The 17,518-nt window shown below is 37.6% G+C and overlaps 1 protein-coding gene across 9 annotated transcripts in view; it reads right to left on the bottom strand.

The window, feature by feature from the left end:
• IMMT (inner membrane mitochondrial protein) overlaps positions 1-17,518 on the bottom strand; it is a gene marked incomplete at its 3' end in the record, with an annotated part of 41,666 nt that overhangs the window by 3,702 nt on the left and 20,446 nt on the right. For 3 of the 9 annotated variants that reach the window (XM_081068327.1, XM_081068328.1, XM_081068333.1), the window contains 8 exons: positions 17,009-17,145; positions 12,616-12,719; positions 11,243-11,378; positions 10,574-10,703; positions 6,305-6,319; positions 4,470-4,693; positions 2,310-2,441; positions 735-864 (listed from right to left, as the gene is read on the bottom strand). In XM_081068327.1, the coding sequence (XP_080924453.1) occupies positions 735-864; positions 2,310-2,441; positions 4,470-4,693; positions 6,305-6,319; positions 10,574-10,703; positions 11,243-11,378; positions 12,616-12,719; positions 17,009-17,145 (1,008 nt within the window). Of the gene's footprint in view, positions 1-734; positions 865-2,309; positions 2,442-4,469; positions 4,694-6,304; positions 6,320-10,559; positions 10,704-11,242; positions 11,379-12,615; positions 12,720-17,008; positions 17,146-17,518 lie in introns of those variants that run through there. The other 6 variants (XM_081068331.1, XM_081068334.1, XM_081068332.1 and 3 more) reach the window with 3 other exon arrangements.

Below are 17,518 nucleotides of genomic sequence, written 5' to 3'. Positions count from 1 at the left end.
CTCTTCCTGGGATAGCTAGGACAATGCATGACATCTAATTCAGATATATTTACCTGTAGAAATGTTTAAGAAGGAAACATGATATTTAAATTAGACTAAGACTTATGCTAAGGCCCTCAGATACTTCCGGAAAAAGGATGCAAGATTTCTAATAAACTTAACGGACTAATGGATCTTGAAATTTCATGAGTACTTAACCTATTTTTGACAAAACAAGATTCCTTAATCCCCCAAAGACACCCATTTTATCAGCATCCTCACTGTGAAGACATTTCCCTTTCATTGTGCCACAATGGAGGCTTCAGTAAACTAGTGTCTGTCTGGTGAGTGGAACCAGTGAATCAGCACCTGCAGACAACCCTCCCACAATGGAGCTGGAGACAGGTCTGCGCAGCCTGGAGGCAGGCGCGGGACCACACAGACCCTTTCCTCCACTCAGGGCATGTGAGATATAACCAAAGTGTGCTGGGGAAACTGCCTCGTAAATGCTGATCTCACGTCTGTCACATGAGGAGTGAAACTTCCAAGTTATTTATATTTTTAGACTTTTTAAATTTCCTCACACAACTCTCTACATTCCAAATTTACTAAATCTGGGGCTAATTTTCTACAAAATGAATACAATTTATTAGAGTGACATCAGCATCTCTATGACCTAATGTCGATCCACATATCCCATTATCCTCACTGGAAGTTGGCTTGAATAAAATTATCTAAGAAATCCATGCGCTCACTCTGAACGGCCTGTTCGATTCCTCTCAGTCGGGCATAGGCAGTATTTATATCCAGAGTAAAGTTGTCAACTTGCTCTTGACTGAGCCGACGAAACTGAAATTCTTGTTCAGAGAGTTTCTCCGATAGGTCCTGAAATAAAACACAGTGTACAGAAAAAAGTGACGCTATCTCAAATGCATGCCACTTGTGGCGACACGAAGACTCCCAGCAACAGCACCTCCACAAGCAAAGAGGGCCTTTAGAATCTCAAAACAGTTGTCATGAAACACCTGTACTACGTAAGATTTCAAAATTTCCTAAAAGTCCTATGTGATGTATGACTTCCTACAAATTTACAAATGGAACCTAACATTAAAGGAAGCAGGCTAGCAGGAAAGGTCATTAAAATGAGAAAATGCCAACTTTAGAAAGTAACTATGCTGCCACACAAACATAATAGATTAAGTTGTATTCAGTGGCGTATATATATATTCATTCTTTTTTTTCTCAGAAAAATACCCATCAAATAGAACTTACAATGCCTTTTCATACAGGCATAAATTTTAATTTTCTGGAAGATTTCCTTACGTGGAAAACCTTATTCTCTTCTTAAGACAAAATACCATATTTCCCTGAAAATAAGACCAGGTCTTATACTGTATTTCCCAGAAAATGAGACCAGGTCTTATATTAATTTTTGCTCTAAAAGATGTTTTAGAGCTTATATTCAGGAGATGTTCTATTTTTTTCATGTACAACAATCTACATTTATTCAGATACAGTCATGTCATCTTCTGGAACATCGTCATAACGTACTAAATGCATCTGTCTGGCTGATGATCTTAACTGGGGCTTATTTTCGGGGTAGGTCTTATTTTTGGGGAAACACGGTAATAAGCTAATATATTATGAATTACTTGCTGAGCAGAAACTAATTATGATTAAAGGTATCCTAATGATTTCTAAACTTAATGTGTCCGGGAAGTTTCCTCAAATATAAAAATCTAAGAACTACCATATAATCCACAGGAGTTTGTGGAGATAAAGTAGTGTCAATTTTCTCATATTGCCCTAGTTATTTTCTTAAAAACAAGTATCAGAGTCTGAGATGTCTGTTTTGTTTACCTGTTTACTGCTGACTGTCTGCCCTGAGCAGCACTGCATCCGAGCACATAGTAGGCACTGCCCGGCACAGGGCTGGCACTTCATAATATCTGTGCACTGATATTATGAATCCATAATATCTATATCCATTCATTCATTAATATTGTGCCAAGTATTATTACCTGCATTCCTGAAACCCCATGTACCAACAACCCTCCCTAAAGTTTTGAAGGCTTCCAACGACCAGGACACAGTACAAAACACATCTGATCGATAACACATAGATACAGCTTTATGTAAAAAGGAGCAATTTTGCCAATATACAAAATGCCCTCTTCGCCAAGGGTAGGGACCATTAGAAATCGTTCCCCGTTCTTCCACAGCCTCCGAGGGAATGACGGTCAGCGCGTGTTAACAGGAAAGGAGGACTGTTACTAACGGAAAGTGGAGAGCGGTAGAAGGGCGGATGGCGCTTACCAACAGGTCCTCACCTGTTCAAATTCATGTTTCAGTTCCTGTTCTTGAACCCTGAGGACATCTCGTAAGTGATCCGTGTGGGCGGCAGCCTGTCGGCGAAGCTGGGTTCTCATTTCATTCTCCATGGCATCTCTGACTTCCTCTACCTGCGAAAACACACCCAGTCACGATTAAATCCCAATGCTCCACATGTATTTTTAGAAAAAGAGAAAAGGCTACTGACAACGAAAATAGCAGCTTCTTTGTCCTGACCCCATGTGCCATGCATGCAAACACACTTCTACTTCTTATATGAATCAGAAAGCTGAACGTTGCAAGGTGACTCAAACAAGGTCACAAAGCTGTGGCAAAAATCAGAATTCAAACAGGTCCCTCTGGCGCCATAGCACCAGGCTGTTTCCTATATAAAACCAACACTGTCATTTCCGAAACACACACTCCCCCTTGAGAATTAACGAATCCCAGGTCACGGGGGGGGAGGGGGGGGGTGGGGAGGAATCATTACAAAGACTTGAGATAAAAACGAGGGGGGTAAAAAACAAAAACACAGAAAAATAAATAAATAAAACGACTTGGGATCAAACAACGCCTCATCACAACCCTCTGCGTGACCTTGGGAAAATTATCTTTTCATGTCTCCATTTTATCATCTGTGAATAATGCCTACCGTGAAGAACTGCTAAGAAAATAAATATCTGGAAGTTGCTGAATACAATTTTTTCTAAACAAAGAAAACTGCTTATTTTAAATTTAGATTCAACACGGGCCAAATCAAACCAAAGCTATGAAAAGCATATTATGTCTCACCTAACAATTAGCCATGGGTCATATTATACATTATTTAACACTGGTTACCTAGAATTCGTTAACTTACTTATTCTCAGAAACAATAGAATAAATGAATGAATCCATTCAATCAGTGCAGATATTATGAAGTGCCAGCCCTGTGCCAGGCAGTGCCTACTATATGCTCGGATGCAGTGCTGCTCAGGGCAGACAGTCAGCAGTAAACAAGTAAACAAAGCAGATCTCTCAGACTGTGATACTTGTTTTTAAGAAAATAACTAGGGCAACATGCGAGTAAGTAATGCAGGGGCTCTACCTGAGATTGAAGGGACAGAAAAGGCCTTGCTGAGGTGATAGCCAAGCTTAGAACTAAGGTTTAAAGACAGGAACCAGAACCATGTACAAGGCAGAGCAAAGACCCCAGGGCAAAAGATGTAATCAAGTGTCCCTCCTCCCCCCAAAAATACCAGGGCACCCGGTAAATAAGTAAGGGAAGCCTGGCTCACAGCAAACAGGACTGAGCTCAAGAGGTGTACTTAAGAGAGAAACATGCTGAGGGAGGGGCTGGGAGACTGATGAGAGGAAATCAAGAAGTTTGTTTTGAGTACGCTGAGTTTGAAAGGACTACTGACAATCCAGCTGGAAACATCAAGTCGGCCACTGGAGAGGCAACCAAAGCCAAGGCAGATGACGGAGCTAGCAATACAAATGTCTCAGGTGACAGGTAGCAGTTACACTTCAAAGCCATGGGACGGTTAAGAGCACCTGGAGACAGTTTAGACGGATACAGGGTTTCAGAGCCAATGTCAGTGCATGCCAGTATTTGAGAGGCTGAGCAAAGAAGGAGGGTAAGGAAGTGGCCACCAAGGTGAGAGAAAAGCCAGAAGAATGTGGTGTCCTGGCAGATGAGGGAAGGAAAAGTTTCAAGAAGGACCAGTGGTCAACTGTGTAGCTGAGAGGACACAAACTTAAGATGAGTAGTCAGGTTCCCAAATCAGCCTACAGACACCGATTTACTACACGATGTGCCCAGACAGAAGACTAAAGAGCTATTGCATCCATTCTTAATCAACAACTACTTAAAAATATCAGCAGAGAAAAATATACTCAGAATCCAACAGAGATTCTTCCAGCAGCTTTAAGGGGCAGAGGCTCCACTGGATACTAGCAGCTTATTACTTTCTTACACTTCTGCATCTGCTCAACATAAAGGAACTTTAGTAGATTAATCCTCCCCTAGAACAAAGGCCAAAGCTCCATTCAAGCGGTAGGTTGGCATGACTTACATCTAGCATTTTAAAGTCAGTGACTGCTGGTATTCTCTCTCAAAGTAGATAATCAACTTAGGTTCATTTAAAATGTTAGGCAGTTGTTCTCATTTCCTCTACCTTTCTGTCCTGTTCGGCCTGTATCTCACTCCTGTGATGTTCTAAGGCTTTTGCCACTGCAGAGTCAAATGCCCGCTTTTCTTCCAGCTTTTGCTTCTCCAAGGCTAATGCAATGTGTTGCTTCTCCGTGGCTTTCTGTTCTGCCAGCTCTCTGTTTAGCTGGTCAATGCGACGATGTGCATGAGCCACCAGGGAGTTCAGGTCGTCAGTAGAGAGCTTGTCGGCTACACAGAAACCACATTCAAGTGTTATTATTTCACCACACTTATACATCCACCAGGTAACTTGCTTCAATTGATTACAATTTAACTTTAACAACTGTAAAGAAAAGAGAAGAGAAGCTAACAATTGAAGAGGTTTAGATTCTCCAGTGCAATCAGAAATTCATAGCTCATGGGTGAACAACTAGGGCGTCTTCAATCCCAAGCAAAGTAATTTTGATAGGCCTTCAAGTTCCAGAAACCCAAATTAGTACTTCTTTTATTGCCCCCTCCCCCAAATTAGTACTTCTAATCTGAACTAATTATAAACTGGCTGAATAACTCACCATAATTTTGCCTCTAAAGACAAAGCTTACATATACAATCACTTCTATATTTTTATGTATAATTACGACTAGTCGTAAGAGGCATCCAATTAAAGATTCTTTTCTCCCAAAACTCACATCAAATTCTCTGATTTTCCCTAATAAGAGTTTGTACATTTTTTCTTAAACAGAGTTATTATCTAAGACAGTGATATGCAACGAGAGCTGTCCATCAGAATCACTTGTAGCGCTTTAAAAGAACACTCATGCTCAAAGGTTCTCATTTAGGCTTAACCACTCTCTTTCCCCCGTTTCACACTCCAAAAGTATTCTGATATATTACCACTGATTAAGAATTATGGCTCTAACAGCAAAATACAGACTGTGAGAAATACTACATAACAAATGATTCAGTTCTATAATAAATACCGTATTTCCCTGAAATAAGACCTAGCCAGACAATCAGCTCTAATGTGTCTTTTTGAGCAAATATTAATATAAGACCCAGTCTTATTTTACTGTAAGACCTGGTTTTATTTTACTATTTTACTATTATATTATTTTAATATAAGACTGGGTATAATATGATATGATATACCAGGTCTTACATTAATTTTTACTCCAAAAGACGCATTAGAGCTGACTGTCCGGCTAGGTATTACTTTCAGGGTAACGCGGTAGATTGAAAAGCAAAAAACAAAATACGGATAAGAAATTTAACCGATTAAATTCAACTTGTGTATCTCTTTTGGATATTGATTTGAACAAAATTTGGGATATTTGAACACTGAACATTTGATAACACTAAGGAATTATTGTTTTAAGTGTGATAATGGTATAATGATTGTTTTTTCAAAAAACATGCTGGAAGTTATTTACAAGTAATAGAACATGATATTTGTAATGTGCTTAAAAATAAGCAGTGGGAATAAATGAGACAAAACTAGCCATGTGTTGAAAATTGCTGAAATTGGGTGATAGGTCCATAGGAGTTCATTATAGTTTTCTACCTACTTTGTAATGTTTGAAATTTTACAAAATAAAAAAATATGTACACACACACACACACACACACACACACAAACACACACACACCCGCCCCCACAAGTTTCTGATCACTTGGTGAAACACTTTTGTAGATGAGAGAACATGGATGTAAAAAATATCCAAATCAGATTTATCACATGTAACATAATTCTACTTTATATTAGATGGTTTAATATAAGAACCGTAGGCAAAACAAAAAGACTTCAGTCTTTTAAGACTCAAAACAAAAGTCTTTAAACATAAAAGACATATAATGACTCACCTAGGTCAGAAACAGCTACAAAGGAAAAGAAAAACAGTTTGAAAAAAAGGATATACATATTTCAGTTATTAATCATTAATAATTAAATAAGAATATACAAAAGTAAACAAGAAGGAATGAGAAACCAGTAGAAAAAGCATATGTTAATACTGGAAAGCAAAATAATAGAGTTTATTTCCTATAATTTAAAAGGATTGTAAGATTCTATAAATAAGGTAAGTTCTAACATTTTAGAAAATAAGAGTCATTGATATTAAAAGTAGTTTTCATTTCCAGGAACTCACCTCTATTTTAGCTAAAACTATCAGCTTTGTTTTTACACAGAAATTATAATTCCATTTGTATTACTTCCGAGAGTATTTCACTAAGACACGGTCCTGAATGTTCTCAGCACCAGGTTTCTACTAACATTTCAAGTAATTAAAAAACTACTCTTTTTGGAAACCTGAAAACAGTGAACTCACACTAAATATGCATTTAACCTCTCCAAATTAAACTAAGAACCATGACCACCTGATTCGACCGTAAGGAAGAGAGAAATAACATTCTGAATAGTTTGGACGCTCCCCACCATGACCACAAGCACCACTGTGGGAACACGTGACAGGGGAGGGGAACTGCAGCCTGTCTCCTGCCTCTTCTTAACATCCTGGGTCCAACAAGTTCAAAAATGGGTACTTTTCAAACAAAAGGGCTCGTAATTTCAACCACTTAATCTGGTATTCAATCAAAGAAACAGGAATCTGACCCAACGTTGAAGAAAAAACTAGCAAAGATCGACAAGGTCAGAAATAATATGTCGGTCTCACCATGGCACATAAATATGGCTATATCTATAGCGGTCTATAGGCAATAAAGGAAATGTGCCTTGGGAATACTGACAATTTACAACTTGCACCCATTCTCCAATCCTGGCAACAGCCGCATGCACGCTTCCTAATGGCTCTTCCTCCCTTTCCCACAGTGATAGCTGCTCTGAACATGGTATTTATCATTCATGTTGTTATACTTCACATGCATGCATCTTTAAACAATATATGGTTGTTTTGAATGTTCTTAAGCTTCACATAAGTGGTATTCTGCTCCATGTATTCTTCTGCCACCTTTTGTTTTTCTTAACACCTGTGTTTGAGAGAACAGTTCTGGTTCATTCGCACTGCAATATGTGATGAACATTGAGCTGTTTCCGATTATTCTGCTCTTACAAACAGTGCTGCTATGAATATTTTTGTGAGTATCTTTAGGCACCCATTTGAGTCTTCTTAACCACATACCTAGGAGTTGAACTGTTGGATCACGGAGTATATACATAATCAACTTCACTAGAAACTGTAATTTATGGTTCAACAAATCAATTGCTAAATGATACATGTCAGTATCATTCCTATTCTTTATTTTCTGCGCCCCTGGCCCACATACTAGATGGCCCATATCACTTTGCCCTTCGATTACTCCAGTAACTTTTTTTTTTTAATTTTGTGCCAACATGTTTTTTTTTTTTTTTTTTAATTTATTGGGGGTGACAATTGTTAGTAAAATTACATAGATTTCAGGTGTACTCCAGCAGCTTTTAATCAACTTCCTTGTCCTTAGGTATCCCTCCCTCCACTGTCAATCTTATAAAAATGAATTTTCCTCCTCTTTACAATCATCACTCCTCAAAAACCTGAAAGAGGGTCAGATGCTGCCAATACAAATCAATGAGACAGAAAACAGTGAGGCTAGTGGGTAAGAATAAAATCCTGGCTCCATCCCCAACCTTGGGCAAATTACTTCACCTCTGTGTCTTGGTTTTCTCCTCTATAAAAGGGGTATAATAACACTACTTACCTCATAGGGCTGTCATAAAATTTAAATAAGTTAATACACGTGAAAAAGCACTTAAAACACGATCTAGACATAAAATAATACTCAACAATATTAACTATTATTATATGTTTGACATTGCTCAGCTATGAGAACACAGAAAAAGTATTAGATAAATGATTATTCCCGAGACATTTATAACTTGGGAAAATAAAACGAATAAGAGCACAATAACTGATAACACAAACCAGTACTAACAAGTTTGGAAGAGGTCTTATATGAGTTCAGATTTCAGACGCGAGGATATCTAGTAAGGGCTGGCGTAATCATGGAGCATTTCATTATCTCCAGAGGTTCACAAGAAATCAGTAACAGTGGGAGGAAAACTGTGGCTGTGGGCAGGGGTGGAAGGGAAACTTCATCAGATGTCATTTGTCCATTATAAATTTTGTATCATGGGAATATATAATCTATTTTAAAAATTAACGAAACAGTAAATGGAGTTTGTACAAAAAAGATAATTCAGAGATTATATGGCAGGGGCCTTTCGCTTTGAACATGCTACATTAAAGAAATGTTTCCAACCTTGGTACTACTGACATTCTGGACCAGATAATTCTTTGTTGTGAGGGGCTGGTCTGTATACTGTGGATGTTCAGCAGCATCTCTGGCTTCTACCTACTACACAGATGCCAGTAGCACTTCCAATGTGGCAAATAAAAATGTCTCCAGACGTTGACAAATGTCCTTCTGGGGGAGCCAACAATGCCTGGGTTGAAAACGACTGTTTTTCTTATTTTCATGTTTTACAGTGGGCATTTTCAAAATCAGCAAAACAAATTTTAAGAAGTTAAAATCTTCTGACGCTGGCATGCAAAAATTAAAAATTAGTAGGCTTTAGCTTAGTGGGAAGATCCAAGACCAGTATTTTAAATGAGAAAATGCAAATTCCTAAGGATAACACTCATAACTAACTCCAAAGACAAAGCCTGTCCTGCCCCTTGAACCTGATTTCAGCCAGTCTACACTCCCTACTACCCACCAGTGTCATATCCATGCCGAGGGCTTATACCTAATGGATATATAACAAACACAAAAACCAGGGAATAACAATTTCCAAAGGACAAAATAAGGTCATGTATTAGAGTGACTTGTGGAGGAAAATGGAAGTGAGAAGGTCTATGGGGTGATACCATGTTTCAGTTGTTACCTCAATGAAGCACAGGCCTTGAGAAACTCTGATGAGAGAAACTACAGAAGTGGCTTAACTGAGCCTGCTCAAGGACAGTCTGTCCATGCTGCCCTCTTCACTAGCTGCTAATCAGCTTAAAGGACAATGTGCAAACAAGTCACTGTTCCCAGACTGAACTTTGTATGTTTCTCCACAATATGCTCATTTATAAATTATGCTCAATATGCTCATATTAATAATATGCTCATATTAATATGCTCATATTAATAAATTATGCTCAATATGCTCATATTGTGCTCAATTATGCACAATATGCTCATTTATAAATCCTTTTATTTTTTGCTTTGACATGAGTCTGGTATCTCCCTTTTAAGTGAGTCAACTACATTAAAAAAACTAACTGAATGTCTGAGTAAGTTTTTGACAGCCTTGACTCCACTTCTTGCAATGAAATCTCCCTAGCTGACCTTTATGCAGGTAAAATTCCTGTACTGGTCTCTATTGCCTCAGCTCCTAAACCAGCAAGGGTTCCATGATGCAACCTTGACACCTTCAGCCTAGAGAGGCCTCTAACACTGATTCTCCACATCCTACCTGATGTTCAGTTTCTAACAGACAATGGCATTTAAACAGTATTTTAACTTGCTGAGACTGATAACCTCTAATTCTTACCACCCTTACAGCATTTTAGGAAAATGTGACTATTCCCTGCAGTTCCGCTGTGTCATTGCTTAATCATTCCAGTTCCCTCAGTCTAAGCTATTTGCAAGGCAACAGCCACACAACCAATTTCCTTTCCACTGCACCGTCCCTGGGTGAATTCTCAACCACAGTGTTGTCACAGAGAAGTCAAAAGGCGTGCCTTAAGTAATTCATTATGAATATTTTTTAAGTACCAAAGGTTTTGAACAAGTTTACATATGTGTAATATTCTAATAGAACTGAGGCTATGTTGTTCTCACTTCGATTCCAAAAAAAAAAAATTTTGTTTTTGAGTAACAGGGACAGACTGGAATCATGGATTATGGAATTAAACACTGGCTGGAACTTGTGTCCACTATGGCTAAAACCATGAGAATACTGTCACAGGTATGCCACCCGTCATGGCTATGACTAAAATAAAATGTTGCAAACACTGTACTGTATGCCAAATGAGATATGCATGCCACAGAGGTTTGCACTAGATGAATGGAGTTGAAGTAAGTTTAGATTAGTTGATCAGTTGTTAAAAAACAAAAACAGAGAAGTGCCAACACTTCAGTTGTACTTACTCCTCCCTTTCCAACCTGGCGAGACTTCTGGAGTAATACTGTCCAGTTCTCGCTTAAAGTCGTCTCGGGCTTGGACCACCAGCTCGTGATACTGAGACACGACCTTAGCCTCAGACTGAGCTGCTTCAACCTGGACAAACACAAGGGATATGTGGTTAAAGTGAACAAAAATACTACATCCCAAAAACCAGTACTTATATTCACTGATTTATTTGTTTGGTTGGGAATATAGAAACAACATACAGAGAGAAATCTAAAGCTCAGAAGAAGTAACATAAGCCTTGTCTTTGTTTCCTTCTAATTCTATTCAAATACTAGGGGTAAGCTCCCTTCCAGCTTACTCTGAGCCCCATCCCTTTCTCTGAGCCACCAGAAACTACCCATACAGATCACAAGTGCAGACAGAAGATTGCCTACAAAATGGAAATTTTCAAAAGTGGTAATAACCACGACCAAAAATGTTACCTATCATAAAAAGTATCAATAATACTGAATGATCCACTTTGTGTCCAAGTTAAGTTTTTAAAATTAGTAACAACTAATATACTTTGCAGGGGAAAACGGAGAGATGGTAGGAATTTTATAATTTTCCTGAATTCTTAAAACCCTTTGACTAAAGGATTATATTTAAAACTAAGAATACTTGTAAAAGACATTTAAAAAACACACCTTGTGGACCACGTTATCCAGATCAACTATCATGTTGTGAAGTTTTCCCTCTGCAGCGGTTATATGAGATTTGGCCCCAGCAACCTCTTCTTTCTTTGCTTTTTCAATTACACTTTTCATCTTCTCTAATTCTTCTCTGGAAACCAATAAAACAAAACAAAGATTTAGCATTATTCCTTGTCAACTTCATTAAAGAGTTTGAAGTCAATACAACATACAACTGTTTATACTCTGTGAAAAAAATATATTTGAAAAACATTATTCAACGCTTTTTCAGTCAGTAGGCAGAAAAGCTTTCCTCGCCAACAACTGAAAACACCTTGGTCAGAAGCTCGATTTACTAGAGTGACCCAGGGAAGTGGCATGGTGTAGAGGAACACAGGCTTCGGAAGCAGGGAGACCTGGAGTCACAACCAGCCTCGCCTCTCCTTTGCTGCACACACTTGTATAACGGATTAGAAGCAGTTCCTGTAAGTACCTGGTACAGTGCCTGCCACATGGAGAGCACTCAATAAACGGCAGCTTTCCAAGGCTTAAGCTGACAGCCCTGACAATGAGAACACATAAAGAAGGCAAAGCGAGGGAGGGAGGAAGCAAGCCAAAGAGCTCACTGAGCAAGCAGCCAGGTGCTGGGGAGCCTCACGATTCAGAATGTTTCACAGGTCGTATGGACTGTAGTCTGCCCACCACAACACACAGGCTCAGAGCCCTGACTCATGATCTAGAGGGATGTGAGCATAATGTCTTAAATCTCCTAAAAGATATGCTGGCTTCCTTAGAAGGCTTTCCTTTCTCTACCAATAATAAATATCTTTAGGAAGAGAGTAAAATTTTGAATGACAAATAACGATTCCACTACGCAACCGAAAACGTTTATTCAAATGTAGATTTCCATCAAAAGAGGGAGATCTTGTACTTGGTTTACTTACTTGATCCTAATTTTAGCCAACTTCCAGAAATCAACTAACTTATTATATGACATAAAACTACTTTAGTAGCTAAGGCAAAGAGATTGTAAGATACTCTCTAAATTCTGACAAAATTGCTCAAACCATTCAAGAAAAATCTTAAATTATGGCAGAATTTCAGTAAATCCGTAGAGATGCTTCACCTAAGCAATAACCAAAGAAAATTGCTTTTTATACAAGATCCCTTATATAGGTTTCTGTCAAATTTATTTTGGGCTAATTATATTTTACTCCCTCTCTCCTTTTTAAATGTGTTTCTGATACCGATACAGATTAAGAACAGGTGGAGAGGGGAGGGAAGATTTTCTCTGCTTCCTCTTTCTATACAGATGCTACAAAGAAAATCCAGACCAAAGAAAGCCACCGGCAGGCCCTAATTACTTGTTAAAGTCCATGAGTAATTACTTGGCTTTGAGAAGGGCATCAGCAGCCTCATCTACTGCCTTTCTGCGTTCCTTCAATGCACCCTCCACTGTGCGCCACTGAGCTGACTTCTTCTCACCTGCAATCTAAACAAAAAGTTTTCATTACTACATTTTTAGGGGTGATTGCTTCATAAGGTATATAAATGTCTACTGTACACCTGAAACTAATATAATATTGTATGTCAACTGTAATTGGAAAATAAGTTAATTTTTAAAATAAAAAAGGACCCAATTCCCATCAACATCAAAAAAAGTTTTAATTATGTAAAGATGAATAACTGCTATTATTGTAATAGGACAGAACAATATGACCAAACGCAGAAACAAGTGACATTAAATTCAAAGATAAAAAGTTATATATAATAATTATCCAGAGCAGGAACTCTTAATGTAATGTTCCTATTTACAATGTAAGGTTAGGCTCAAAGAAATCCATGAATCATCTCCCATCAACAGCCCCCTCCCACATCAAAATTGTAAAAGATTGTTGTTTCTATGCACATGGGCATTTTACAAGGAAAGATGATATTTCGATTAGATTATTAAAAGGAGATATGAAGCATAAAAAGTTAGTAAGAACAGTAACTTTTCATGAATTATGTTTGTTGACTAAATCATTCTTCAGAGAAGCAGGTACTTAACATTTTCTTAACTACTGGCCTGTCTATCAAAATCATAATTTAAGGATAAGTAGAAAGTGTACACATTTGTAGGGCCCTTACTTCTCCAAAACATTATCCCAAAGAATGACCTCCTATAATTTGCACGGTGAAAATTAACTAATGTCAACACCCCCCACAAAGATAAATTTTATAGAACGTGAAATACACACACACACACACACACACACACACACACACACACACACACACACATAAAGTTTACCTATATAAATAAGTCTCCCTAGAAGACTTTTCCCTAGAAAATTTTCCCTAGAAAATTTCTTAGGCATGTCCAATATGGTTTTGTTCCAGTATTGGAACTGATGGCCACTTCTTCAACTGAGCAGAGTTAGCTCATATTTAGGAAACACATTGTGCCAAAACCCAACCAATAAACCCCACCCAGAACAGTATAATTCACTCAGTGCAGCGAGATGCTCATGCTATGAGACGTAAGAATCCATATCCCGAAGGCACAGCGGAGTCCAGCTCCATCCTCCCCACATTGTGCACTGTCTACACAATGAGTGGAATGTTATTAGGAACTCTCTATTTTAAATTATTTTTAAATTACAATTTTAAGTGATTTTTTCTCTCCTCCTTTTGCTAAGTGCATATAGTTTAAAGTTTAGATACAAAGCAAAGCTACCTTATGGTTTATCTTGCAAGTACACTGTGCTAGAACTCTGGAGGTGAACAGGAACATTCTAAATTATCAATGTATAAAAATACTTTTGTGAACACACGATGGGATTTATAGATGATGTAATACAGAATTGTACACCTGAAATCTATGTAATTTTACTAACAATTGTCACTCCAATAAACTTTAATTAAAAAAAAAAAAAGAAGTTTACATAGATCATCTACGCAGGTCACCTTTCATGCAGAAAAGAGAAATGTTACCCTAAGGACAGTTGTTTACAAATTCAAATTTGTAACAAAATGATTAATAAATATTCTAAAAAAAAAATACTTTTATCTAGGAAAGTTCAATAATTATATTTCGAATTACCCAAAGAGGGCACTGCAGGGGCCGTTGCACATTCAGAACATGACTGTCATCTCAGTAAAGAGTCCTGGGCCACAGATGCCCAACCTGTATCTTCCCTTGTTAGAAATACAAGTGATTCTGCCTCTGCCATCTTGGACCTGCTGCTCTGGGAGGAAGGCTCAGCAAAAGTAATGCCTCTGGTTTGGGTCATTCAGAACCAATTCTCCACACTGTATTCCCACTGACATCTATCATGGTCTCGTTTTAAAGGTACCTCTATAGTCAATGGAAAGTTGAAAGAAGCAAGTCCCTTATGGCAGGGTTAAACTTGCCACTGGACCACTGTGGCAATCTGAGGAAGCTTCTCGGAATACTAGTTTTAAATGCTTAAAATGAAAGGACAAGATTACAAAGGAACCCAATTACGTTGAAATATGGTCATAAAATAGGTATTTTTTAATGCTCTGAAACAGAAACCAAGACCTAGTGGTAGGACTAATAAATACCCTAATTAAGAAGTAGTAAAGAACATAAATGATATTTCAGGAGATTTGCAAGTACTACAATGTGATATGAAAATACCCGTGCTTTCTACTGGTGACATAATTACAGGTCCTGCTAACTACTGCAGTTTGTTGCTAATATTCTTAAGTGAAGGAAAAGATTTTGAGGCTAGGGAAAATAAAGATGTTTTCCATCCTAGTTCAACAAGCCCCAGAAGTCTATCCACAGAACTAATTCCAGGATTAAGAATTCCAGTTTTCAGAGGAAATTTTTGGTACTTTTCTTCTATCTTTTTATCGCATGCTTTTTGTTTTTATATTCTACGTAAATTGTTGCCAAGTGACAAAGCATATTATTTTTATGGTGTGAATAATGAGACGATGTTTCAGTGAATTGCCACCTTAGCGATCTTGAAAAAAAAAAAAAAACACATTAAGAAAGGATGCTAGGTTGGGTCGTATCTGTATCTTGCTATGTATAACAAATTTTCCAAGACTCTATAGTATGCTATTAGAAAACCTGGTATTGTGTTAAGAACTCTTTATAACTAACCCAAAAATACTTATAAATCATGTAAGTGTTAACGACATATCTGGAGGCCAAAATGTCTCTCTCTGTTAAAGACTGTCCTGCTTACAGAGGCCCAAGGATAAGCTATCCTGTAAAAGACACTAGATTTCTCTACAATCAAGCCAAGTCCAACTGTTTGCAAACACCGCTTTGATACAGTAATTCAGCATGTACCAGAGACCCTGTGCATCTGCAGCTTCCTTTGCTTTTACTAGAAAAAACAGAAGTGGGGATCCATTTCAACATTTCAAAACCTGTGTTCATACAGTTTTCTGACTATTTGGGAACACTAGCTAATACACCCTAGTCTAGTTAACTGCCACTATAAGGTGTTCTTTAGGTGGAAAATCTGGATTGCAATAGATTTCATACTGGCTAATCCACATGCACTACATATTGTGTGTTCCCTGGGAAGAGGCAATGCCCTCTTATGCAGCCTTCCACCAACGTAGTATCGGATATTTAAAGCTTCAAATCAGTGCCCTTCTGAAAGATATTGGTCCACTTGGGTTCAAATCCAACTTCCTGATGCCATGCAATTTCCAGTCTTCCCTCAACTGTACAACCAGCCTACTAAATATTCTCTGTGTGGTTTCCACTTTCCTGAATGAACTGTGACTGAAATTTTTTTTTTGACTTTGAATAAAACAATTATCTTTAAGTTTTCAAAGGTTGCAGTTTTTGGTTATTTACACCAAAGGTCTAACTTACCTTTTTTGTGATATACATATGACTAAAACACTGTGAAGTGTGTTTAAATTTTTTAAAAACTACACAGTTGTGGTGACAAAGTAACTTTACTGATTATGCATGATCCTGATCCATGCAATTTATAGTTTATTTATTTTGTTCTTTTTTTCGGGGGGGAATAACTGAAGTTTATTTTATTAAGTCTCCAATTTATATAGGGCATCTCTCCATTCATTTAGGCCTTTTTAAATTAATTAATTATTAGTTTCGGGTATACAAAACAACATAATTAGACATTTATGTCCCTCACAAAGTGATAACCCCCATTCCACTACCCCTCTGACATCGTATATAACTGTTACAATACCATTGACTATATTCCTTATGCTGTACTTTATATCCTGTGACTATACATACAGTTTTTTGTATTTTGTTCTTTGTCAAGATATATTCTTCAGTATATGCGCTGCCAAAGCGAGCACAAAGATATATTTTTATAGACTGAATTATGAAGGAAAATTTGGGTCCCAGTATTACATTTTTAAATCAGTGTAATTACTTTATTCTTTGAAGTATTCAATCCAAGTTAAATAATCAGCATAAGCATGTAAAATAGCTGGAGTTTTAGGGTACATAGGATCTCTCTGTATTACTTCTTACAATTGCATGTCAATCTAAAAGTATCTCAAAATAAAAAATTTTAAAAAATGGTTGGCGATTTAAAAGCAAAAAACAGAAAGCGAATACATTTAAGCTCTATTAACACATGGAGGCAAATCTGAATTCTTGTACCGTATCATTGTTGTGAGATAAAATACATGTAAAATTCATGAAAAAGAACATGTTTTCTAAAGACCATTACTTTTGATTCTCTTCCCTTAGTGAGAGAAAGCCCATGCTAGGAGGAAGAACTGCTTCTTAACTGCTACCTGTCTAACCGCCCTTTGGCTCACCTCCGAGTTGTCCATGGCCGCTTTCAGTATGCTGGAGTGGGCGCTGACGGCCTGGATGGCGGCGTTCTGCGCTACGATGGCCTGCTGAGTGATGCCGGCAGTGTGGCTCAGAGCCTCTTCTAAGCTCTTGGCTAGGGCTGAATAAAAAGAACCATTACAAAGCAGATCCCTCCCCAAACATGACTTTATTTTAAACCTTCACTCTTCTCCTACTGCATTTTCCACCGCATTTCCCCCAGTGTTAAAACAACAAAAAACGCACACATTTAGAGACTCAAAGTTTCATGTAAAAGTATGATAAAATATTAATAATTATTGAATCTGGATGATACCGTGTTTCCCCAAAAATAAGATCTAGCTGGTCAATCAGCTCTAATGTGTCTTTTGAGCAAAAATTAATATAAGTAAAACAATAATTTTATTATTTTATAATAATAAATATATTATATATTATAAAAATTTTATAGTAAAATAAGACCGGCTCTTATGTTAATTTTTGCTCCAAAAGAT

Source organism: Rhinolophus hipposideros (assembly GCF_964194185.1).
Source record: "Rhinolophus hipposideros genome assembly, chromosome: 12".
Lineage (NCBI taxonomy): Eukaryota > Metazoa > Chordata > Mammalia > Chiroptera > Rhinolophidae > Rhinolophus > Rhinolophus hipposideros.
Note: the sequence above shows the minus strand (reverse complement) of the source record. Positions and strands in the feature narration are given on the sequence as shown.